General features: G+C 39.9%; 1 protein-coding gene across 1 annotated transcript in view; it reads right to left on the bottom strand.

The window, feature by feature from the left end:
• LRIG3 (leucine rich repeats and immunoglobulin like domains 3) overlaps positions 1-25,869 on the bottom strand; it is a 45,438-nt gene extending 19,569 nt beyond the window's left edge. Inside the window, exons 1-5 of the mRNA XM_063323085.1 lie at positions 25,507-25,869; positions 18,179-18,250; positions 17,821-17,895; positions 3,228-3,362; positions 2,075-2,218 (exon numbers count right to left, since the gene is read on the bottom strand). Coding sequence (XP_063179155.1) covers positions 2,075-2,218; positions 3,228-3,362; positions 17,821-17,895; positions 18,179-18,250; positions 25,507-25,700 — 620 coding nt within the window. The 5' untranslated portion in view covers positions 25,701-25,869. The remainder of the gene's footprint in view (positions 1-2,074; positions 2,219-3,227; positions 3,363-17,820; positions 17,896-18,178; positions 18,251-25,506) is intronic.
• Between the last annotated feature and the right edge of the window lie 663 nt (positions 25,870-26,532).

The raw sequence follows: 26,532 nt of genomic DNA, 5'->3' as shown, positions 1-26,532 counted from the left end.
TATTTAAATGCTCTTTGTTTAAATGTCTAAATGTTTAAATGCTTAAACACATAAAACAACAGAGACAAGATGTAATAAAAATCAAATATTTTACTGTAACACATTATGCTTAACCATGCTAACACTGTTCTGCCTTTCTGATACTGAGGACGAGTACTTGGTAGCTCCTTGATTTTCAGATTTAAAGAATCCTCATAGACCTAGAACATCATGGTTAGTTCTGTTTGCAAATTCAAAAGTGGAAGTAAGTTCCTGGTGTTTATCCAGCAGTAGAGCCATTAAGGGTAGCTTATAATTGCAATCAATAATCAGTCAGAAAGTTAAAATTTTTAGTTGTGGTAACTGGGCAAAATTAAATACCCTGGCTGATCCCTTTCTTTCTTAATCTGCAGTTAAGCATTCATTACACATTCCTCCCTCATTCTCCACAACTAGTTATGAACAGGTCCTTCCTTCTTTCTCAAGCGGTCTTGACACTCTCCCTTCTGCCACTACACACCCCCCCTTGTAGGTCAGAAGCTGGGACCCATGCGTATCCGTAACTCCTGGAAGGGAGTTATAAGGCATAACTAGCCAGAGGGCAAGCTGCGGTGACAGTAGTACTCAGTATTTTCTGTTTTCCTGCTCTCCGCAACACTGTCTTGGTTTTGGTCCTTTTTAACTCCAAACCCTGCACAAACCCCAAGCAGCTTTGCGACTTTCTGAGCTATGTGAAAACAGAAGTCACACAGGCACAAAGAACAAGGTTAACTGTTTTTATAACAGCTAATTTTGAAATATCATTTGTTAAATTAACAGTTATATCGATAAACAATATATAGTATAAAGAGATAGGATTAGACAATACTAAGAAAAGGCCTTCATACAACAATGAGTAATCATTTGAAGATATATCAACCTTCAAGAAGATCTATCAACCTGCATCCTACCAAACCAAGAGGAATCCTCTCCTTTCAAAACTTACTTCCCCATATCCTGATATGAACTCTACCTGATAACAGATACCCGACAGAGAACACTACTCGTCCTGTGTTTATGTGTATAGGCAGTGAAGAACATTCAGTGAGATCAGCCTTCAGTTCTTCCCCACTCCTCCTCTGAACACTTCTTCCAGGTGGTAACACAAATTTTTGACCTTCATTGCAGATTAGCTACCTAACATAACTAGGTCAGCATACTGATTAAACTGTGAACGAGTAGAACTCTTTCAGGCAAGAATATCACCAAATTCCAAAATTTCAGATAAATCTGAAGATCTGAAAGTCTACTAAGATCGTTAACAAATCCTGAGATTTGCAGGACTGTTCTCATTCTCTTTACTGAGGCTCACATCAAACTCTTCCTGCATTTGTATACAGAAAAGATACAGTCACTGTTTCCAGATGTGTCAAGCATCCTAACACTTCAGTGTTCTTATAACCTTTCACTTTCAAGGTTAACCTAAGAAACTTGATCATTTTTAACTCTTGACTATCTAATATGGAAAATAATTATTCAGGATTTGACAAAGCGCAGTCCTGGCCCATCCTCTTGTCAACTTCCTGCACTCCATGTTTTCAAAAAAAAAAAAAGGAGGAAAAAGATATTTTATTTCCCCATCCTCTTCCATATTAAATAACTTTATTAAACATTTATAGACAGCATTGTATCAGCAAGGCTGAAGGAGGTCTGTTTGCTCAAGCATATTGCTTATTGTCACATCTTCTGAAAGCAAATTAGTTCCCTTCATTTCACTGTGAAAGCAACAAAATAAATAAGAGACTGCTGTAGTGAACTACGTAAGTTCACTTAGTATTTTTCCAATGCCTTCTTACAGGAATGCTATTACCCCTTCTCCAGCCTTTTTTTTTTCTTTTAATAGGCAAACACAATTTTAAGTGCAAAGACTATTCACATCTCACCAATATATACGACTAGTTTTGTTCAGTGCAAAGCTGCAGTTAGTAAGGGTTGCAGTAATATGTTTTCTGTGTCTGTCTCACTCTGCCTCTGGTTAAATTAAAGGTTAAAGTTCAAGCACTGCCAGTGCTTTGGAAAACCTGAAAACAATTAGTCAATTGTAGGTTGCACTTACAGGTGCTGCAGATGGGAGAGTTTAAACATCTTTTGAGGGATTGCTGAAATTTTGTTCCTGTTCAGTTTCAATACTTGAAGTGTGGTAGACAAATTGTCAAAGGTACCAGGCTCCATGGAGGTTATTCGGTTACTGTTAATGTACCTGTTGAAACAATGTCTAGAAGGTTAAATTTACAGTTATTTAATAAATTCTTAATACCAAGTAGTGAAACACAAAGCTCTTGCGCTGCCTACTCCTTGATAAATGGAATTTCATTTATCATATTAATTAGAGTTCTTGACAGCTCCGTCTATGGTCAAATAGTATTTCACCACCAACATTTTGCTCTACTCTGCAGGAGTGTACTATTAGCAGAAGATAGCATTTTGCAACCCCATTGCTTTATTCTCACTCAGTATAGCTCTAGCATTGCAGTATTACTGAATAAAGATTAAGATAGATTCAAAAAAGTCCACCAAACCCCATGTAACTCAAGACAAGCACAACCATGGGGAAGAGGAGGCTGAGGGGAGACCTCATTGCCCTCTACAACTACCTGAAAGGAGGTTGTAGAGAGGTGGGTGTTGGCCTCTTCTCCCAAGTGAATAATGACAGGACCAGAGGAAATGGTCTGAAGTTGTGGCAGGGGAGGTTTAGATTAGATATTAGGAAGAATTACTTTACTGAAAGAGTGGTCAGGCCCTGGAACAGCCTGCCCAGGGAGGTGGTTGAGTCACCATCCCTGGAGGTATTTAAGAAACGTGTAGATGTGGCACTTCAGGGCATGCTCTAGTGACAGAGATTGTAGGGGTTTTTTTCGTGTGTGTATGGTAGTGATCTCGAAGGTCCTTTCCAACCATGAAGATTCTATGATTCTGTGATTCTATGATTTTGTTACATAATTATTTCTCTGAAGAGACACATCTATTTGTTTAATCTCAAGATAATGACCTCCACTTTTTATGAACTAAAACATCTCACTGCAACAACTCATGTATTCAAATTAACAGCTTATGTTAAAATTCAACTGGTCAGAGTGGGAATAAATATTGAACGTATGTCTAATTGAAAGAAGATTTAGTACCTTAACAAACAGCTGCCAATCTGAGTTTTCCAGTAAGTTTTTTGAAAGTAACCTGAAAGAAATAAAGTAAGACTAAGTTTTACTTACAGATACTTGAGCTGTAACGATGGAAATGATGATATTTTTAGCTCTGATATGTTGTTGTTGCTCAAGTCCAAAGTTTCTAGACTCTGAAATGGCTTCAGATGTTCAGACAAGACGTTGGCAATCCTGTTACTGGTCCTGAAATTTAAGGACAGTAGTCAAAAGACTGTAATTTCCAGAGTAAACACTTGTTAACAACTCATGACTGACGAAAGTTAGTTCTAAATTCCCCCACTTGAAATAACTTCTAGTTAAAGAAAACCTATAAAGTATGTTCTCTAGACATAACATTCATTTCTAGCCATCCCAAATCATAAATTGAAATGCTCTAAATAAATGTGTTCATCAAAATTTCTTAAAACCTATTCCCAGCAAACAAGATGAAAAAAATTGCATTATAATCCAATTACTGCAATTCATGGCTCTTAAAACAAGATGTAAAACTCTATGATCATCTATTTCTGAACCGTAGAAATATCTGGTATTTTCATTGAACAGTATGTCACAGTACTGTAATGCAATGAGATTAGAGTTGTTTTCTATTTTAACCAAATTAACATCATAGTAGCTAGACATTGTGTTTTGTTTTTTTTTTTAAATCCTATAGCATGAAAATCAGACTGAATTTCCAGTAAGAGAGAGCTAGATTAGAACAGATAGATGACAGTGTGCTCCCTCAGAAAGATTTTGCAATTACATTTTGCAATTAATCTAATTTTGCAATTACATTTAGTATTTCATCCTATAGATTTTTCTGGTGAGTTAGCAAAGAATAAAACTTCTGCTTATTACAGCTCATTGCAGAGGTTCTGGACTTCGTGTCTGGTCAAACTTCAGCTAAGCATCATACCCATGTCCACAACAAAATCTGTGCAACTGTTTAAAGGCACGGCTATCCTAGTCTACTATAAAGAACACCCCTCTTCTGTCACTTCTAATGAAATGTACTTTTTCCAGCAATCCTATTTCATGTTCATACTCAGCAACCTACCAGTTTTTCCATTGCAGTTGCATAATATACAGAATCATACAAGCATATCAGCAACATTAATAAGGTTATTCGTCTGGGGCTAATGGTAGGGAATAGGGGAAAACAGATCACGACCAAGTAAATGAATGTAACCCAGAATGATCCCTGTTACCTTGGGAAGTTCAAGTCAGTTCATTCTGTACCTAATATGATGAATGATCAAAATTTAGGAGCTCTCCCCAGCTCCTAGAGATTGCAGGCAAAGGCAATTTCAGTAACCTATCAACAAGAATGTTGATTCTGGAAAGTGTTTGCCTTTATTGGAAATACTTGATCTGGATCAAATAGCAAGCCACACATTTAGGATAGCACGGACAACCCTCGCATATTCAAGGGGTGTGGGGGGATTACTGCTCAAGACAAAAAAAGTCCTGACTCAAAAACTGAACCAGAAGTTAGATTAATGGCCCTTCTGACCACATGTGGGAATGGGTAAGTGATCTTGCAGCCCCTCCAACGCTGCACTCGTATCGTGTTTCATTCCTCAGGCTGTCTGGTAGAGGTATACTGCATTTTTTTAGCTCTTAGCTGAAAGTATTTATAATAAATGGAAACAAATTACTTTAATAAAAAACAACAACAAACACCACCACCATGTGTCAGTCCCACTGGCCAAATAAGACTGTGAGTTAGATAACAGGTCATAGAGCCTTGCCTTTATGCATTAGTTTGTTTATAAGGTAATTACTAACAAGGTATTAAAACTGCCAATTACTTGAGTGACGAATAAAATTTTCCTTGCAGTAAAAGTGTGCTCCAGCAGAAGCCAGCAATTTCCTGAACTGCACGCCTCCTAAATTGCAGTGTGAAAGTGTTCAGTTATAGAGACGGCTTGCACAGTGCTGTCTTTGTGTCAGTGCTGCTCCATAAAACAGAAATTCCTCACAACTGGCAGGATAATAGCCCCTGTATTACAAAGTTTGGTCGGACCTAATGGAACCGAATAAAACTCTTATACTGCCTTCAGATTAGCACTTAAACTAACTGGCAAATTACCTGACACAAACCAGGTTACAACAAAAACAAACAAACAAAAAAAAACCCCAGCTTGTTTGTGTCAGGGAACTTTTTTTTCTGTTTTGGTGATGGTAAGGTCATATCATGGGGAGAAAGCAACTTCTTCTGTTCACTGAAACAGAGCTACACATCAAAGTCCTAGTCCATCTCACAATGCAAATCAAACCATGCCTCACTGCACCTTCTGCTCACTCATATTTGTAGAAGCTACTCAAATGCAAAATTTCTGAACAGTTCATTCCTTATTGCCCCAATCTCCTAGTCCGGTTTTCTCTTAAAAAAAAAATAAATACCATAATTCACATGCAGGAGATTATCTAGCACTGAACATAGACAAATAGTTCAAGACCCGACTTTAGTTAAAATGAGAAAATTTAATTCTAATTTGATTTTTCTTCACAATCGTCACTTAAGTAAATGAAATAAAAACAATGTATTGGTTTCCTCATAACTGCCAAATCACCGTCAAAGTTAGTCAAGAAGGATGTGTGCGAAAATGCAAGCATATCTAATTGTCAAAGCAGAACCAAACAGTACCCACTGGGGGAGGGGGGCAAAAAAAACCTAATAAGAAAACCAACTTTCCAGCAAAGTGTTGTTATTACTGTGCTCAGACGAAAGGAGCCGCACACACCACATTGGTTTCATTTCACAGCCCCTGAAGGGGAGATCAGAGCAACAAAGTTCCCCTGCAACAAGAGAACCAGCACATCAAGCTCTCATAGATGCAGACCTGCAGCAATTTGATCACCATTTCTTCATGTGCAAGGAACAGCAACGTGCTGCAGACTCCTTACAACTTCTTCCATTACTGCTAAAGCAGCAGGAGCACTGAGGAACACAGATAAAACCACCAAAAATACCTGCATGAATTTGAACACATCTTCTGCAATTTGAGTACTTACACCCTGACTTGCAACACAAAAAAAAACCCCAAGAGTGCATGCAGACTGATTTAATTATTTTTACATAAGCCTGTGTGAATACCAGCTTAAGACAGAATATCAGTTTTTCATTACAGGTATGAGAAACCTTAGCTTTCCCTCTTAGCATTCATGCCTTCAACCACACCACTAGGCCAAAACATCCATAACAGCCCTATCAATCATGATCTCAAGATTCATTCTATATAAACAACAGCTACAACATATCTCACATATTGACTTGTACTTTCCCTGCCCCTAGGGAAATACAAAGCAGGGCAGCAACTTCCATATACATTTTGTTAAGGATCTAGTTAACACCATTTAGACATAATAGTTCTTACGTGCTGAAAAAAACACACAATTTTTAGAGATCTGAGATAATATGACCAAGTATCTCTTGATAAAGACTGTCAATGTGTAATGTTTTCTATGTAAGAGAAGTATCTATGCAAGCTTCGTTACTCTGATCCTATTAACACAGAAGCACAACCTCAGAAACAGATTAAGACCTGAAATCCTGTCTTCTGTTTCCATTCAAAATCTCAGCACAAAAATACTCTTGCACTTCCTTCTCCAGCGTAACTCTTTCTTCTAGGCAGATCTTGACCTGCTGTGTTTTGAGAACCTTTTAGTGTTACCTTACACCATGACCCTGACAAGGCGCATGTGTAGGAGCCTGGAAGTGGAGCAACCTGGTTAAAAATAAAGTTGCTTAGAAAGACAATTTTGGAGAGCTGTGTCTGTGCAGCCTGTTCTCCAGAGTTGTTAGGTGCAAAATAAATGCTTTAAGATCTGTGTCACTCTGGATTAAGACAGTATTTCCTGTCCCTCAACTAAGTCCTGAAAGGCTGGATATATTGAATCTGCAACACAAACTAAGAAGATACGTAAAGAGAAAAAAGTACTCTGCTAGGGCTAGATATATCTTTCTGAGCAGTGCTGAAGCCAACTCACTGGGGTTCATAGATGTTTAGTTTGACTGTCTTGTGTTTACATGGCTTCCAGATTAGAGCTGTCTTGGAGGCAGCCACATCAGAGCACAGGCAAAGCAGACGTGACTGTCCACATCCAAGCACGTAGACCGGGTGGCCTCCGTTATGTACCACTACAGCTCACAGCCTCCTTTTTCACATTTCCTCAAATCTTTGGGGTTGCTTCACCTGTTCTTTCCTCCACTCACCCACTGACATCATATGACTCCTCGCATAGCATCTATCCTTTCTTGCACGCCCCCTCCTGCCCTCCCAAACTCTTTTGGATTTTTGGAGCTCTTGTATGAAGCAATAATGCCAAGTGGAAGTGGAAGAAAATTTAAGCAAGAAGAAAAAAAATCATTTATAGTAAAGACCGAAGATCAACACTGTAATAAACCTCCTCAGAAAGTGCCGGAAGACTCATATTTTGTGGCTTTTAGGATAAGGCTGGACAACTTTAAAGAGCAGACAACAGAAGAAAGAGCCTCTTCCTTCTTGTAGGAGTTAAGAAGAGAACACAGATTTTATTATTTTTTTCTTCAATTTCTACTCATTTGACTACTAAAATTAGCCAGACTGTAATGAACAACTGCATCATTTCAAATATCGCAATTATGGTTTCAAGCTGAACACCACCCTTACAAAAATCCCCTGATATGAATGGGACTACATGCTCTTCTCACCATTAGACACCCAACCACACTGAATTAAGAACCTCCATGTTTTTGAATCTTTGCAGTTGTTAGAGACAGAAATATTTCAAGTGAAACTGTTTTTGTCCAAGACAAAGACACCAGAAATAGAGTCAGGATTCTGGGTCACTTCCAGTCGTACTGGTAGGTCTATAAGCCTGATGCCTCCTTCACACATAGGCTTCTCACAATCATTGCGGCAAGCAGTTATTCTTTCTTTTGAAGGTCTCCTTCATTCCATGATCCATGCCTGTCACTGCTCTTTCAAGCCGGATGTCAGTAACTCTCTGATCTTATTTTTTGTGCTCTTTGTGGTATACAGGCATAAAGCAGAAAATGAAAACTCAGAACTCTGTAGGCTACTGATACCCTGTCCAAAACTTGAGACCAAAGGCTTATTGTTCCTAAACCAAACATAAATTGGGAAGACGGGAAGAGAAAGATGCAAGAATGAAACAACTCTGGGATCAGAGATGTTTTCATCATCTAAAAGACAGAAGCAACTCCAAACTTCCAAACATGTGGTACTCCATAGCAATTCTCTCCTGATTCCAGTCACAGGACCAATATGTAATCAATTAAACTTTCCTTACAAACTCTTTTCTTGATAGCCTGGAGCCTGTTTCCCATTACACTTTCTGGTCTTTCCAAAGTAATCAGAAGTTAATTAACAAATGATAGCCAAATGAATGTTTAAGTTCATTATTTTAAAGAAGGTACACAAAAGCAATGCAGGCATAGCTATTTCGGCATGAGCTGACAGCAGGCATAATAACTCACTGCAGACCTGGTGCACTCTGTGGCCGTTAGTTAATGCTAAAATCTGGGACAATTGTAAGTATGACCTGGATTAAACCCAGCATAATGCCCTCCAATATTGTAAATCATGTTTCTAATCTGATGTATGGACTCATTAAATAAAAACGTCTATTCCTTATTGTTACAGAGCCAACCCTCCCTTCAGGAGAGCACAGACCAAAGTCTACGCACTTCAGACTGCACATCCTTCTACATCTACTCCTAAGGAAATGGCCTCAAGTTGCACCAGGGGAGGTTTAGACTGGATATTAGGAAAAATTCCTACACCAAAAGGGTTATCGAGCATTGGAACAGGCTGCCCAGGGAAGTGGTGGAATCGTCATCCCTGGAGGTATTTAAAAGACCGGCAGATGTAGTGCTTAGGGACATGGTTTAGTGATAGTTTTTGTCAGTGTTGGATTGATGGTTGAACTCAGAGGATCTGAAAGGTCCCTTCCAACCTAGACGATTCTATGATTCTGTGATTCTAAGTTGAGAGATGTTCTCCTGTCCACTTCTATTTCACTCAAGGCACTGAGTCATTACATTTCATTGCTCTACTGCAATAACCACCTACCATTTCTCTAAAATGTAACCCTAATACTTATGCCTCACCTCTTAACTTCATTCTGACTCCCCTCATTCTCTACATATGCCCTACAACTTGGTACCTCCTCCTTGGTAAAACTTCCTACCATTCTTCCATTTTGTCACACAGGAACAGTGTTCTTTATTTTCTGATCCATTATGATTCTTTTTAATTCACCTTTTTCTTTAACACTGTTGATCAGAAAATCATGCCAGTTTTTTTCCATTGCAAAAAGCTCATAAAATTTGCATTCTTTTCCATTCTCATTGCAAAAGCATTCGTCTAGGCTCTCACTACTGTATATTTTTGCTACAACAAACTCTTGGTTTCTACATACTTCTTCCCTTTCCCATCATTCAGTCTAAATTGCTGCCATAAAAATCCAGTTTCCATGTCTGCAAGTCTGACTAAGACAGGTTCCTTTTCAAATTCTTTCATTTACTTCCTCTTAGTCTCCACACCAAATGTCAAAGACTGCAAGAACTAATTCCAGTAGGCTTCTTTGCTCTTGCTTTTTGCTTGCAACTTCAGCCCAAGTCACACATGGTTTACCACCACTCTCATTTTTGGGACTTTTTCCAAGTAGCCTTATGCCTGAAGCCTAGTCTGACATTCCTCTATCCTTTCTTTCAATCCTTCTTCAAAACAAACTCTTCCAGGCAGCATCCAAATCTTAATCCTTCCCATAATAAAGTGGTAGCTGAAGAGATGACAAGGATGTAAAATATTTGACCAACATTTTCTTAATATTGGGAGCCAGACTTCAGTTTAGTATGCTAGCTTTATAAACACACAATACCACTTTCTCTGGCAAGCGTAGAAGGGAAAGGCATCCACTCCTACTGAATGTGAGCTTTCATTTTCACGAGTTGCATCTAAACTTCTGACTTTAGCTTTCTGAATGTAAACTGAGACAGCATTCTCCTCGGTTTTATGCACAACTTTTACTTTCAGACTACTGTGACATGACAAAGAGGTAGATTTCTCATAACTACACCTATTCCAAATAATCTTGCAAACAAGGATTATGAAGAAAACTGCTGTCTTTATAGAAGGCCCCTCGCAGGAGCTTTCCTCATTAAGACACCGCCACACAGTAAAAACTATCACTCTTACTTCCACATTGCCAGCTGGGGCAAATGTACAATCTATTTTGCATGTTTGCTTCAATTAATTGACTTTTACTTCTCAAGGTGACTATTGGAAGCATAATCTGGGTTGCCTACTATCACAAAACATATTTTAATACACTTTTCCACATTTTAAACAGAAATGGACACACGATACTGAAATAAAATCCCTTCTAAACAGTATAAGGGATTAATCATCACTTTTCTTCGGTAACTACGTTTGTGCATGAAGTTAGATATGTACTTCAGATGGATGTTGATTAATCAAAGCCAGGATGTGACAGTGCATGCTTAAATTTTGAAAGAGTACGTTTTGGCAACAGAGATGTATTTTTTTTAACCAAGAACGAATATCAGTGACCAATATATGACCTTTTACTCCCCCCCAAATGAAGAAGGTAGGACTATTTTGTTCTTCCCGGTAAGGAAAATGGAAGCAAGCACGAAGCTGTCTAAAATACAGATGAATTTACAAATCCTTGGTCATAAGCTCCGCATCTTGTTTAGCAAAGATCTATGAGAAGCCACTTCAACTTAAGAGTTAGTTTATTTAGTTTTAAGAGCTGCAAAGAAAAATCCTTTTTCAAACTATATATCTAAGTTAGGTACAATCAGGAACAACTCAGTTCACCCTGAAAGCCCCATAAAGTAAAAATACTGACACTGCAGTATCATAATCTCCACATACTAAAGGTTTGTACTGCATCGGAGTTAGCTCTGTCTCCACTGCCTGACAGCACAACGCTTCACCAACCTCAAGAAACAGCCACAGTGTAACCAGGTCTTTCATCAACGGGATTTTACTCAGATTGGAACAAAGCGTGCTGTCCACTGAAAAAGTTTCACTGATGACTGAAATCAGGAGCAAGGAAGGAAGGAGCAAATACAGTAAAACACAAAGGTAAGCCTCAGCTCTTCTGATAATTTTAAAGTTTCAGAGCTTATTTATAGAGCCTAGTATACACTAAAACTTGAAGATCTTCTCCAATAAATTCCCACTGCAGCTACATGGGTTGATGAGCAACAAGTAGAACCTCCCATTGAGAGCGCATACTACTGCCTGCAGCTTAAAAAAACCTCCCTGGGTTTTTGTTTGTTTTCAGTAACCAAAATAATAAATTTTTTTAAACAAATAATTGTTGATGGCTTAGATGATTTTTTTTGTTGTTTTGTTTGGGGTTTTTTGTTGCCTTTGAGCAAATGACTTTGCACTTTTTCAGTACAGCAATTCAGTTTTAACTTCTCAGTTTGCATCTCAGAAGTGCTCACTGAACACCAAAGGCCCAAGATGAATAATGAAGTAATCAGAATCATTTTAGACTGGCTGATCAAAAAGCTACATTTAAAGCTGGAACAATTTTGCTTATTGTGAGAACTTGCAAACCCCTGCAGTCAATTAACGCTGGCTTCTTTCCAGTCCTTTTGTCCTGTTTTACCTCCTGACCCATCTTTTTTGTTAATATTTTTTGTTCTTTTACCTCTTCAAACATCCAGGACACAAGACACATGTCTTCAAAGATAATGCATTTAAACTGGCATATACCGACAGGAAGACGTTACAAACTAAAGGCTGTAGAAAGCCTTCAGAGTAGTGACTTGTGGATTCAGCTCAGCACCTGAAAAACAACCGGGCACATTTCGAGAAACCTCCTCAATACTGGTAACATTTTTCATCATCTCTAAAGGGAACGGCCACGTGATTCCTTGTTTTAACTGTGTTAAAGGATTCCTGAGCTGATGGGGCTGGAGAATCCTTTCAGGGCAGGAGAAGAAAACCTGTAGCATGTTGTATATTCTATAGGCCTCATGAAAAGAAGACTTCACATTCTGAAAAAGGTGGTAACCTAATATAAACCACATATTAATGTAAAACTTGAAAAACTTTACTGAATTGTGAATCATTCATACTCCTTTTATTCCAGCATCACGAACTTTGTATTTTCCACCCTGGCTTTAGTAAGACTGAATTTTGTTTGTGTTCTAGACTAATGTGATCGGTCTTCACAACATAATCTACAAGGATATTTCCATCTAAGCCACCTGCACCATAAGTACTAGTGGTTTTAAATAAAATAATTTCCATTCAATAAAATGTAAAATCACAAACTTATTTAAAACACTACATCATTTAAAGCTAGTCTAACATCAGAATTTCACTATACGCACTAGAGACTTTGGCATGTACAGCTTTTCTAGTCCCTACAGACAACAAGATGATTACTGTATAACATATCCTGGATGTGCGTAATAAGAAACATGTTTTTTAATATTAATTCTAGCTCTACTTATGCATTTTGATTAGAACAGTAAAATTTAGTTGGGAGAGGCAGGATGCTTTAATACTTAAAGTTGTATGTCTCTCTGAAGTCACTGCTGCCTTCCATATTCCACAGTACTCAAGGATACAGTGCACTGATGATATTGGATGGTATCTACAATTACATATTTTTTAAAATTCTGCAAGTAAAGTAGAATGGGTTTCTTATTTAAACTGTAAATCCTTAAGCAAAACCTTAAACAGTGTTGCAGTATTTGCATATCAGTGTCTTTCTTCCTTACAAAGCACTAATCACACTAAAAGTACTTAATATTTTCTGAAAAGCTTTAAAGTAAAAGCCCTATACAAACGGCAATTGGTAGTTAAACACCATGCAGGATTTCTCTACAAGGCTATTGTACTTCTATTACTTGGTTTCAATCTGTTTCTAGATTCAGCCTAGGTAGAAAACGTAACAGCAATGACAGATGTAAATACTAGTTTTTTCCTCCTGTACCAGCATCACAGATTCGAGCAGATTTTCAGGATAAATAGGACAGGACTGGAACATCTTACATAAGGAATGACATTAGAATGGGAACCAACTTCAGAACCTCTGCTTGTTTTCCTAGAACAATGGCATTAGTGCCTGTTTCTCTACCTGACACAAAAGCGATCCACGTATCTAGAAGTAATGAAAAATAATCCGTTTATTCTCCCAGAAATGCAGAATTTCCAGTATACAAATACCACAACCATTTAAAGCAATTCTCTATTTATTTAACCATTTTTACAAGCACTTCAGGAATGCAAATTGGGAAACATCTAACATATTTTAGTTCTACAAATAGATAAATACAGTATTACTGTGTATGGTGTCTGTACATTGTATTTTTGTGGTAATCAGTTGTTAAATCCAGTATTTTCTCCAAACGCTTATGTTGTCAAGGACTTGGTGTGACCCGGCCTCCTGGCTAGAGCCACTGTGCTGACTGGAGAGCTGGCAATCTCTGGCAAATGGCTGAACTTCTCTCTTTCTGCTTTGGTAAACTGCTCCCTTCCTGCCTTCTCCCACAGAAGACAGAGAAAAGGGCTGAGTGACCGCACAAAAAGAACACGCTGCATTTTCAGTTTCAAGTATTTGACTTAAATGGTCAAATATGCTGAAAGATGCAATCAGACCTTTGCAGGTAACATCACTGTAAGACAGGCATGCCCAAGTACATTGGCTAGACGTTTCAAAAGGAACCTAACTTTAGACACCTAAAAGTTAGCTCAAAATAGATATCTGGATGGTCTTCAGTAGAAAAGTCATCTGAACTATCTTTGGGAAGACAAATCACTTCAGAGGGAGCGTTTTCTTCTCCACTCACTGTGAAGAGGATCTACAATTAGTAACTCATACTTACAATGTCAAACTTTCAAGAATTTAGGGTACAGAAGATGAATCCTACTCTTTGCTCTGTCCAGAACATATTATATATATATCTGTTAGCGTCAGGCAAGCTATCACAGCTTCACAACCTAAAGCCTCCTGACCAGATTTACCACAAGGTACCACCCATTTAGTTCACAGCAGTTTCCAGATTCCCAGGAGGCTCAGAAGCTCTCCTATGCCCACATGTGCTTGTACACTCTTTCACACAGACATAAGGTCTTCCCAGGGTGGTGGGGGCGTGTGTGCCTGCCTGGTACTTTTCTCTCCCATGGTGTTCAGCTCTCACCTGGCATCCATAAAAACAAAATGTTGGCATCATTGTTTCATATTACAGACAGACCATGAGACTGGGAACATCTACTGCTCTGAGTATGTTTACCCTGCATAATTCAACAGTATGTAAATATCTAAGCTAGATAAATATCAATTAGAGAGCTAGAAATGAGGTAGTACCAGAAATGGAAACTACACTAACATGATAATCCACCCATGCTTGTTTACACTGTTCAAAGAATTTAGATATACAGTGCTGCATGGAGATACCTGCACTATTATTCACTGCAGACATACCAGCAGTGTAATTTCCTTTGCAGGGCAAGAAAATTCTTGCAGAACAGGTAAAATTCTAAGGCTCCACAGCTGAGTGACAAGTATTGAGAAGTGAAATAAATTCTTGCCAGAAGAGTTTCTTCAACAATGAAGATTTTAACAAGAAAGGAGGGTACCACTACCACAGCATTCTTTGAAGACTCCTTGGAAAAACAACTGGCTTTTCAACTGACAGTAATGAACCAATGTATATGTGTCTCACAAGAAATATAATCAAATCAAGTTTCAGAATACTAGCACCCTCCTTTCTGCTGTTATTTGAAAGTCAGAACAAAGACTCAAGAAGGAAACAGTGGTTTGTTTTGGAAAGACTCCACAAGCTCCTTTTATATGAAAGTTTAAAATCCTAGAAAAAGTCATCAGATGTTTCAAGTACTGTTATTCTTTGAACAGTGGTTCTAAAAATTATATTTTAATTGTTCCATGTGTTCTCTTTGCATGACTTAGATACATTAACTCAGTTTGATTCAACCCCTCCAAATAATATCCAACATGGAAAAAAAATAAGTGAACATATTTTTTTCACTTCTAAAAAAAAAAATCATTAATTGAATATTTATCCATCTATGATACCACTATATTACATATATTTTAATGCCAGACAACTGTTGTATGTTTATTCCTCTTTATTTATATTCTTTTCTGTAAAATGAGATGTAACATCTTTACATAAATAACTTCCAAACTGTAAGAAAAGGAGGCTGAGGGGAGACCTTATCACTCACTACAGCTACCTGAAAAGAGGTTGTAGTGAGGTGGAGATGGTCTCTTCTCCCAAGTAACAACTGATAGGACAAGAGGAAATGGCCTCAAGTTGTGCAAGGGGAGGTTTAGATTGGATATTAAGAAAAAATTCTTCACCAAAAGGTTTGTCAAGCATTGGAACAGGCTGCCCAGGGAAGTGCTTGAGTCACCATCCCTGGAGGTGTGTAAAAGACGTGTAGATGTGGTGCTGAGGGACATGGTTTAGTGGAGGACTTGGCAGTGTTAGGTTTACAGTTGGACTCAACGATCTTAAAGGTCTCCTACAACCTAAACGATTCTATGATTCTCTTCTATATTTTAAAGAGAAACCTTTGCAAAAGAAACAAGATGCTTTGTTTTCTGAACAATGCAATACCACTAATTTCATGTTCTATGTACATCCATTTTGATACAAACAATTGTATTAATTATTATACACTGACATTCTTAAGTTAAACCTTTAAATTACTTAATGAATTATTTCTACCATATTAACCTCAAGGAAACTCTGCTGTGGTCATAGAATAGGTATTAAATCTCAGCTGGAGCACACCTGAATTCAGTAATCTCCCGACACCACTGAGAAATAATGGAAATTAGAACAAGAATGAGCTAACACCCAATCCAACCAACTTTAACTGCATTGGTAGTATGGTAACAGCTTGTAGAAAAACCTTTTTTTTTTTTTTTTTTTTTTTTACCCCTTCTAAGTGTCAGCATATATAGTGCAAAGCACAGACCTAACAAAGGTTTTTCCATGTTTCACCACCTGAGTAAATCAACCAAGCTAGTGACCTACGGATATGGAACAACCAATCCAGCAGTGACCAATTTCTATTCTCCCAAAGGAATACGGAAATCTTTGCACAGCTGCAGAAGGATGATTTTAGGTTTATCTAAACTAGGTAAGTTTCAATGAGAAAGACTAGAGTAAGACAAATTCTCATATTTGTATTCATCAGAAGTAAGGCAGAAGGATCTAAACCACTTTATTATGTTAATATTTCCAACCTTGTGGTAAAAAACTTCAGCAAGGTGGTAAAAAAAAACCCCAACATATATATATATTCTTTAGATCAACTAGATGCCTGAACTACAGAATGCTATGCCAGTGTAAAAATAATGTTAACACTAACGCAAAATAGAAGATACGCTTAAATTCAACAGTTATTTGTCAGACAGCATCTGCTTTTTCTTTCATTCTTTTCTGATTCTGATCTGTAAGAAACCACATCAGTATCAAATGTCACTTAGTTCTTATTCAAACAGAGCAGTCCAGACACAGCGGCTGCACCAGCTGACTTAGCTGACCTAGGCCTAGAGTAAAAACAAACCCCTATAAATCACCAGATGTAAGCAATTGAACAGTGATCAATTTAATTAACTGAACAGCTTTCCAAAGTTTACTGTATTGTTTTAACCCTTCAGGCTTCTTCAAGAAAGGTAACTTGCAATTTGTATTCAAGGGCAGGATTTGGCCAGAGGGCTACATTATTAGTAGCTTTAGACACTTTAGATTCCCACTGATAAACCCCAAATCTCACACATAAAAAACATGTCTTTTCTTTTTTTCCAATTAATAGTATGATAGTAACTATTTTCATTAGCAGTTTCTTCAACATTTTAGAGAAACTGTATCACAGGGAAAAAAAAAAAATCAAACCAATTTCAAGTGAAAACTTCAGGAATAAAACTTCCTTTAAAATCAAATGGTTTGGGTTATGAGCCCTATATGCCTTTTACAACTTTATACTCATATTACAGATGACGCATCAAGTAATCTCCTGATTTCTTTCAAACAAAACAATGAACATAGACATAATTGTGTCACAATTATATGTATTAACTGCAGCCATTAAAAAAAAAGTTATGCCACACATTAAAATGGGCTCAAAAAGACATTTTAAAGACACTGGTAAAACAACTTCTAACCTAGATAATTGTCCTGAAACTGCGTCTCAAAGGGATTTCCCCATGTTGCCCACTGAAATTAATGGAATTCTGCCATGATTTGGCGCAAGTGGGATTTCAGCCAAGATGCATAATGACAGAGTGCAACTCTTGTTTTAAAGTCTGCATTGTAAAAGTTTGTATAACGTTTACTGATGTTTGTACAGTGCCTAGCACAACCGGGCTGAGGCTTCTGGGCACTACCACAACATAAATTAATTCTAATGCAGTCTTTGTATCTGAGGGTAGCATAAAAACTACATGGATTAAGCTCAATTATACACATTTTAAACAACCTGCTAAATAACATGACATAATCAACTTCCTAACCACAAGCTGCTCTATTTCCAATTATTTCACTTTAATCTCTGTAATGCACATATTTCCACGAACCCTGTAGAGTTAGTTCCACTAACTAGGGACAAGAGTAAGATCTACTTACAAAGACAGAAGAGTTATATTTGCAGAGATTGGTCCCAGATCTGGAATGATCTCCAGTTCGTTGCTGTTCAACTTCCTATTAATATTAAAAAAAGGAGAGTCAGCTTTGATGTTAATCACAAGTATGTACATTGGACTTGCTAAATTGCCGAATAGTGTCATCCCAAAATTCAAAAATAATTCCAGTTTCACTTAAAGTATCAGAACAGCCAACGTCTTTGTTGTTCAACCAATTATCCCTACAGAAATATCTATACAATTAGCATACACAAACACTGGTTGGTTTTTTTGGCTGGGTTTTTTTGGGGGAGGGTTTTGTTTTAGGTTTTTTTTTTTTTAATTAAGACAAATTGACTTACACTTCCTGAAGACTATGAAGGTGATCCAAGAGACTGGTCTTGATTGAAGATAATTTGTTGTGACTTAAGTCCCTATGAAGTTGCAAAAATAAATAGCCTGTCAGTTTTGCCACAATGTATCATGTAAAGCAACAAAATTACAATCCAAATTATGTTATCCTTTGTTTCCAAGTACATAAAAAGAGTTTTTTACATTAGTAAAATTAGAATAGAAACTCATTTGAGTATACAAGGTATAAATAAGTGTAAATACCTTGATCACTGCCAGCAGTGTCAAAGAATTTCCTATACCTCTGAACAATTTAGAGCTGTTCATTGGGATGTGTATAAGACCCATGAAAAAGATCTGAAGATTTTGACTCATATATATCACCAACAACCCCTCTCCCCTATACCTTCGCAACAAAAGATCTGGCTAAAGCAACCTGTTGGTTACAAGGAAAATTCATAAACCAATACTCATTGCAATCTCATTCCTTGAGTCAGTCATAATATTTGTATCGTTTATGCATGTACTCACTTCTCTAAAGCAACAGACAGACTGCAAGCACACAATCAGGACTGTCCATAAATCTCAATTCTATTTTCATGCTTTCACACAGTTGAGGACTTCATCCCTACATAACCAAATTCAATGGGGATCTTAAGCAAAATCAAAAGCAAAGACACACAGGAAGGCCTAATTCTGTTCTAAGATGTCCGTATACTAGTCACATTAATACTGTGCTTAATCACACTTGAAGAAGTAGCTTGAGCACTTAGCTTGTACCACTCTGCACTGAAGATCTCAAATACATATTGATGCAGTTTATAAGAAATCTTGTTACTGCTTTGCAGTGTTTGCCACAAAACAAGCCAGGGTACTAAGAATGCAACACATTTTCTTGACCACTGTCAAGAAATTATTTTCTTGACACCATGCATGAAGATGTCCTCTTACGTCCTTATGTCCTCTCAAGCATTTCACACCACCATAGAGTCCACTTTTGCTGTAGCCTCAGAAGTACTGGAAATATCACAGAAATAAAAGAATGTCCACACAATAGAAGCTAGAGAAGCTAATTACAGAAACTCAAACTTGCACATCTATAGAGATCTACACAGTGGTAGATTCACAACTGATCTTGCAACCATGGTGAGCCCTGTTGAAGACCTCTCTCTTCTTAGTCACTCATCCACCACAACATGAACCCTCCTGCTCCCGTACTGCAGCCGGTCACTACCTCACCCACACCAATTCAGCCATCTGCAAAGCACTCACTGGACATTATAACACTGGGTTTATCCAAGGAGCAAACAAAAACTGCACTATTTTCAAGGAGTTCTTAAACTCACACTGGTGAGACTTTACAGTGCAGACACAAAGAATTGTATCAGCACGCTTCAGCAGTGAGCTGGTGTACCATCAGGTAAAGGCAAAGACATATTTCTCTTGCTTCATAATAGTGCTAATTAAGAGCTCAGTCATCCAACACACTTAGGGTTCTCATCAAGCCACACGGCCATGATGTATTTCAAATTGAATCTATGAGGAAACTCCAGGATTCCTTACTTTTTCCGGATAATATAACTCAGTACAGTCACCTACACTGAGCATGCCAAGCACAGGCCTGACTGCCATGAATGCATCTACTCTCCATCTACAGTTCTGGAATCAAAGAAACCTGATGACCAGCATATCCTTGCTCCACATGGACCAGAACTGGCTTAAATCAAGCCAGGTTCAGGGTCTGTGCTAGGTGTTCTCCCCTGTGACTAAGCCCTGAACAACTGCAGATCCAGAGAATTCCGGTTTCTCTGCACCCACCGTTGCAGATCCTCGGACACAGGTGAAATGCTACAACCCAGAGGAGCACCCAGGCTTCTTAAACAGCACATGGGGATAGTAAAACCATGGTTTAGACTTTAGACTGTTTGGTGCTTTATGCAGTACGTTTTCGATGTGGCCAGGATAATTCCACGGTCCCTTTTGTCCTCTCCTGGAGTCAGCAGTAAAAAAACCCCAACAAATCAAAACAAAAAAAAAACAACTCAAACATTAAAAATAATCCCAGGCACGTATGGGCATTATGAGGGGTACGACCAGCACTCGGTTACGAGGTGTGCCCTGAGACAGGCTCGGGGCCACGGCAGGGAGGAGATAACACAATTTCCCAAGCCAGGGCTGCACAGGAGTGGGCACAGGGCAGATCCGCAGGTGCGAAAGGCATTTTCCAGCACCAAATAAAAGGGGTGGGTGAGGGTTGGGGGGGAGCCACCTATAGAATGGGAACACCCTCCACCACCTTCAGGTGCCCACAGAGGCAATGTTTTCCGAGACTCAGCTCCAAACTCAAGCGCCCAATATATATCTGCGCCTTCTTCCAGGTGTCTAAACCCCTACAGATTCTCTTCTTAAAAGATGGAAAACCAATACAGTGTTAACATTTTCAAAAACCCACAAATGTTCGTTTCATCATTATGATTTTGAGTTCTCCTGTAAATGAGGTTAACCACACTTGAGTTAGAGGACTGCATCGTTCACTGCTTAAAAATCTAGTGCAAACATTTCTCTGGCCATAGACTGGAGAAAAATCCCTTTGTTTAACACCTGGAGACATTAACTGCATAGATTTGAAATTCTCATACTGCAGTCTTAAATGTAAAGACTGAAAAAGTATGCTGTTACAAAGATCTAGGGGGAATCTAACTTGGTCCTTTAAAGCAGACAGAGTAGAGACAATTTTAACCCTTAAACTTAATTCAATATTTGGCTTTAGTCTGTAGGGATTATAAGAACTATGCAAATAAACAGCCAAAATTCAGTTAAGTTATGGCTGTTAGTCCCTAACATGTTACTGTTCTTCATGCTTCAGACAAGACTTAGGAATCAGTAATTATTTCAACAAAGAGCTTTCAACATTAGTGCTAAAAACCTGCATTTCTTCATTTCATCTAAAAACCCTGCAAAAGGTTTATTTAAAACATGTTTGCCTAAAGGACCTACCAGACAGTAACAGACGTGAGTAGATTTGTTCTGCTGGAGTTATAACATGTTTAAAAAAAAAAAAAAAATCTGGCAGAGCCCTTAAACTATAAAAAATCCTGCAGTTACAACCACTGCTGTGCATGATCACCACACTGGAGCCAGACACTTTCACTCATAGCTCAAGCTCACATCCATCTGGAGTCTATCAAGGCAACCGTGAGCGTAACAACTTACACTAGGTTTCAAACTACTTTTTCTGTTTGTTTTTTAACACTAAAGATACCCTCAGATTTTCCACGTAGCACCGACTTTTAAAGGATACATACATACAAAATCCTCATTCCTGGTTTCCTTACAACAGGTTGTCAAACACAAGTTGCAAAATACCCAAAGCAAACCAACAAAAACAAAAAAAACCCAGACAATACTGAATCGCCTGTTTCACACAACTGTATACATGCTTGTCTACCAATTGTTGGATAAAATGTGGATTATAAATATTTTATTAAACATTATTTCAGTGCTACTGGCATGAGAAACTTCACCCAAAAAAGCCTTGCAAGTTACATTTAAATTAAACAGAGTGGTTGGAAGTGAACCAAGAGTTAAAATATTTGTCTTTTACTAATATTCTAAGTGAAGCTTAAGCCTACAGAAGTTTCTGAAACTTATGAGCAGTGGATCTGAGGCATTTTTTAAATATAAAAATCTATCACCCTTGTTGCAAAGCTACAAGTGGATTTCAATCCAATTCATTTCTCATCGTATCTCTAAACGAGTATGAAGAAAATGTTTGAAAACGACTCAGTATTCTTCCTTCAGAGAAATGGAACTGACAACGTTAAAACACTAAGATCATTACTATGCATTTTCCATTTCTGAATTTTCCTTGTCTGTTAAAACCACATTAGAAGTGGGGAGAAAATCTCCTCTGTGATTACTTTTGCTACTAGAATTTCAAAAGCCATGAAAGATATAACAATGAATGCACTCAGAAACTTCAGAAACCAGATTTATATTAAGAAATTCTTTATAACAATAAAAAGTACATATACCTGTTCTTCACCTCAGATTTCTAATAGAAATGATGGAGCATTTAAGAATTGCTTCCACTTGAAAAAAACATGACATAGTTCTGAGGCCCTTTAAGAACCCGTTCTAGGAAATAAACTATTTTCTATATTCCATTACGTTTGTATGACCATATTTCATAACTCAAAAGTCTCTGTATTAGAAAGCTGAAACATAACCCTGAACATCAATGTTTGTATGATAAAAAAATTGAAAGGAAGGCCTAATGCATAAAAGGGAGAGGGAGAGTGTTTCTTCACACATTTTATAAATATAACTTTTAGACTCTAACTTAATTTACAACACTTAGTCACAATTATCATCTTCTTCCTTAGAGAACTCAGAAACCTGAGCCCCAAGTCAAATTTTAAAATGCAAATCCAGCAACAGCTTCTTAATCAGTCCCACTGGGGCCTATAGAGCTGCTAATTCAGCAGAAATCAGGAGAGCTGAAAAACAAAAAGCCAGGCTGTAGCTGTTTTAAGACACTGATCCAAAGTGACTCATAAATCAGCTTGCTATGTTCAAGTTTTAGTCTGGAAAATATTGAAAAACAGCTGTGAAAACCATACGGCCCTTTTTTCTGGCAAATCTGGTAGAGAACTAGAGGATTTATAAAATGTAAATACTAAAGATGTAATACAAACACAAGTGAAAACCATCATTCAGACTTTCCCTCCTGCCCCACCGACAGTTTTAGCATTCCTCGGTGAACCTGGCCAGGGGTACGGCAGTGCCACCGGGAGTTTGCACACACGGAGGACACTGGCCAACACTCAACACTCTTCCTCCTTCCCTCCCTCCCTCTGCCTCCAGCCCTGCTACATCAGCTCCAACAAAGCCACATTCTTACAATCCTGGGACACACATCCTAGAAGTAAATTGGAATCTAACTTCAAAACTATTTGTACACAAAACCATTACAAATGCTTATCGGTTCTCAGCAGTCTGTCACATTCCGTCATGGCAGCATCACAGAAGATGGTATTTTGGGTTAAAAATCACAGTAAAGCTGGCAATTATACCTATTTACACCACATTTTGTGAAGCCATTTCCATACAAAGCAGTAGCCTCACACTTGCCATGAAAAAGTAGGGGACATAACTCAGTACTCAGGCTCATTTTCTTTTCCCCCTCCTTGTCTGTCCTGAAGTTGTGCAGCCTTGCCACATTAGATTCTCTCATTTTATTTCAATGGGGGAATTTGAACACAAAAGGAACGAAAGAGTGAAAGGGAGCTTCAGAAAGCCAACTCCATCTGACGTTACATCTAGGTGAGAGGAAGGTGTAAAGCCTAAAACGGGCCTGGACCTTCTCAGGCTCAAGAGCTTTCCCTCTCGTGCTTGGGAGATCTTGCCTGCGTATGTTGAGAACACGGTGTAATAGTTGTTGTTTTCTAAAGAGGATTGGAAAGGCTGTAATTAAACTACTAGCCTTTGGCTATACCCGCCACGGATTTCCATGGAAAACACAGTAAATATATACCAATAAAATTCATAAACAATCTTTTACAATTTGTAAGTACACAGCTTGTTGCAACAATAATCCAGGCTATTCAAACCTTTTTTGCGTATGTAAAAACTGAAACGCATTATAATTTTAAACATTGCGCAATCCCAGTCCCAAGTAGTGGAGTAGCTGGAGGTAACAGACAACGGCCACACTCTTCCTTGGTCTCTTATTAAGAAGAGGGGAAGGAAGAAAGAGCAGGGTACTTCTAAGGCATTTGACACAAACAAAAGAAATATTTACACAAAAGCGGCCAGACCACATGGTTTGGTGACACCTACAAAGATGTACTCCTGTGAGTTTAAGAGCGAGGGACACAGCTGTCCAATGAGTAATCACAGCAGGGTTTCTTACAACAGACCAAAGCTTATTTATACAAGTGGAACTTATTTTCTCACACTTTTAAAGGAATGTGAACTTACATAAGGACAATTTACACTACCAAGGGAATTCTAATTAGAAAAACCTCCCTTCTGCTAACAAAAAAGCCCTGCAATGTGTTTTATTGTCTCTCAGTAACTTAAGTGAAAAAGACAAATTTGGATTACTGCTAATGCAAAACTCTTTTTTAAAGCAACTCTAAATATGAAAGTTCTGTGATTTTTCCTTGTTTTTTTTGTTTAGCATGCTGTCACACCTGAATTTTAACTTAACAGTGCTAAAGTAAGCTAAGAAACTAAGATACAAAGCTTAGCTTAGTATCAAAAAAGCCTTAGGTTTTGTCAGAAAACTTATGTTAGCATACTGAATACTTCAAAAGAACAGGAGGGATGAAATTTAATAGGAAGCAAAGGCAGTTGTTGAATGTAAAGCAGATCCGGTATTTGATTCGTACGCTTCAATCCCATCAGCCAAAAGAAAAAAAAAGTTTCTTTACCCTCACACTTTCCTATATACCACTCCTGGAAATATTCATCTCCCAGAGCCATTCCTATGCTCAGTCCCATATGGTGTCAATACAGCCATCCACATTTCATGAGTGAAGCAGCATGACCTCCAGACGAGGCAATTGAACAGAATTAGCCACAACTAATTGAAAGTCTTCCTGTTTACTTTAAAGTCCTTATCTCAATCTGCTTTAGAAATGTAATAGAAAATTAATACGGCTAATATAGAAGATCTCGGAGTGACAAGAGATTAAAAACAAATGTGAGAAGTCCCTCAGCAATTTCCAGGCTTTTAGAAAGCTCCCAGAATTTATCTTCCGTCCGTAAAAGTTTGTCACCGAAAGTAAATTTTCGGCAGATGGCATTCAGGGCGCGTTACCGCGGATTCCGTCACCCGTGACACCGGACCCAACGGGGCGGCCTCCAGTGCCAATAAAGTCATCAAACCCACGACCATCGGGGGACGAAGATGAGGAATTGCACACATAAAACCAGTTTTCCCGACACGCACATCAGTATTAACGTGACGACTGTCGCACGTCTTCCAAAAAAACTCATCAGAACTTTTTTCCCCTCCCCGTCTCAGCGCACCCAACAGCGCTCCCGGGACCGATTTCGTCCCGGGCCCTTATCGCCATCCTCCCCCTCCAACCCCAGCCGGGTCCGGGCCCTCGGCCCGCCCGAGGGACGCTGCCCCGCCGCCCCCGCTGACAGCTCGGCCGCCGGCCCCGGGCGCTGCCCTCTCCCGCCCCGCTACCGCCGCGAAAACCACGCTTCCCTCTCCAAAACCCGGACCCACCGCCCCCGCCGGGGCACCCCGTCCCTCAGGGGGCAGAAGATGGCGGACGGGCGCCGGCCGGTACCCCCAGCCCCCCGCCGCCCCGATACTCACAGCTGCACCGCCCCCCGCGGCAGCCGCTCGGGCAGCCGGCTCAGCCCCAGGCGGCTGCAGGCGACGAGGTGCCCGGCGCAGCGGCATGGCGCTGGGCAGCGGGCTGCGGCGGTGCGGCCCCCCAGCAACAGCAACAGAGGCGGCAGCAGCAGCGTCAGGAGGGCAGCGGGCGCGGCGCGGGGCCGGCGGGGCATGGCGGGCCGGGAGCCGCTGCCCGCGCTCCCCCGTCCCTGGCGCTCCCTCACTGACAGAGCCGAGCGCGGCACGACCTCCCGCCTCTCAGCGCGGGTGGCGGCTCCCGCTCATGCCCCGGCGCCGCCGCCAAGGGTGGGGGGAAGGCGGCGGGGAGGGGTGATGGTGGGGGTGGTGGTGGGGTGGTGGTGTAGTAAAAAAGTAAAGGGAGAAAGCGGGAGGGAGGGGGCCCCGCAGCGCCGCCAGCCACTCCGCAAACTTTCCGCCGCCTCAGCCCGCCTCCGCCCGGCCGGGGGAGCCCCGAGCGCGGCCCGCCCCGCAGCAGCCCCCTCCCCCTGACATGTGACAGCCGCCGCCGCCACCACCCCCGCCCGGCCCGGCCCCGCGGGGCTGAGGGGAGCGGGGAGGGGTGGGGGTGTGGGGGGGTGCAGGATGGCGGGCAGGGCCGAGGCGCGAAGGCGAGGGCGGCCGGGCCCTGCCTTGCCGGTGCGGGGTTTCCCTTCGCCGTCGCGGCGCTTAACGCGAGTCGGGGCAACCCAGAAGCCGCTCCGCAGAGGCCCCAGCAGGTTCCCAGCCAAGGCGGGGGTCACTGGCATGTAAAAGGTGAGGTGAGGTTAACTCCTGCCTTCCGGGTCCTGCGCGGCGAGTCCAGACACCGTAATTAAGCCCATTATGTTCCCCACAGGATCCCAGCTCCAGAGGTTCAGGGAAGTGGGCAGGGCGTGCGGATTCCACATCTCTGAGGTAATCTGTGTAATTTAAGTAAATACCTATTGTTCGAGTTCCATATGTAAGGCCCCGGACCCTGCGATGGATTCAATTACTGTAGGCTTC

The sequence above is a fragment of the Chroicocephalus ridibundus genome, chromosome 1 (genome assembly GCF_963924245.1).
Source record: "Chroicocephalus ridibundus chromosome 1, bChrRid1.1, whole genome shotgun sequence".
Lineage (NCBI taxonomy): Eukaryota > Metazoa > Chordata > Aves > Charadriiformes > Laridae > Chroicocephalus > Chroicocephalus ridibundus.
This window is presented reverse-complemented; position numbering and strand designations above follow the sequence as displayed.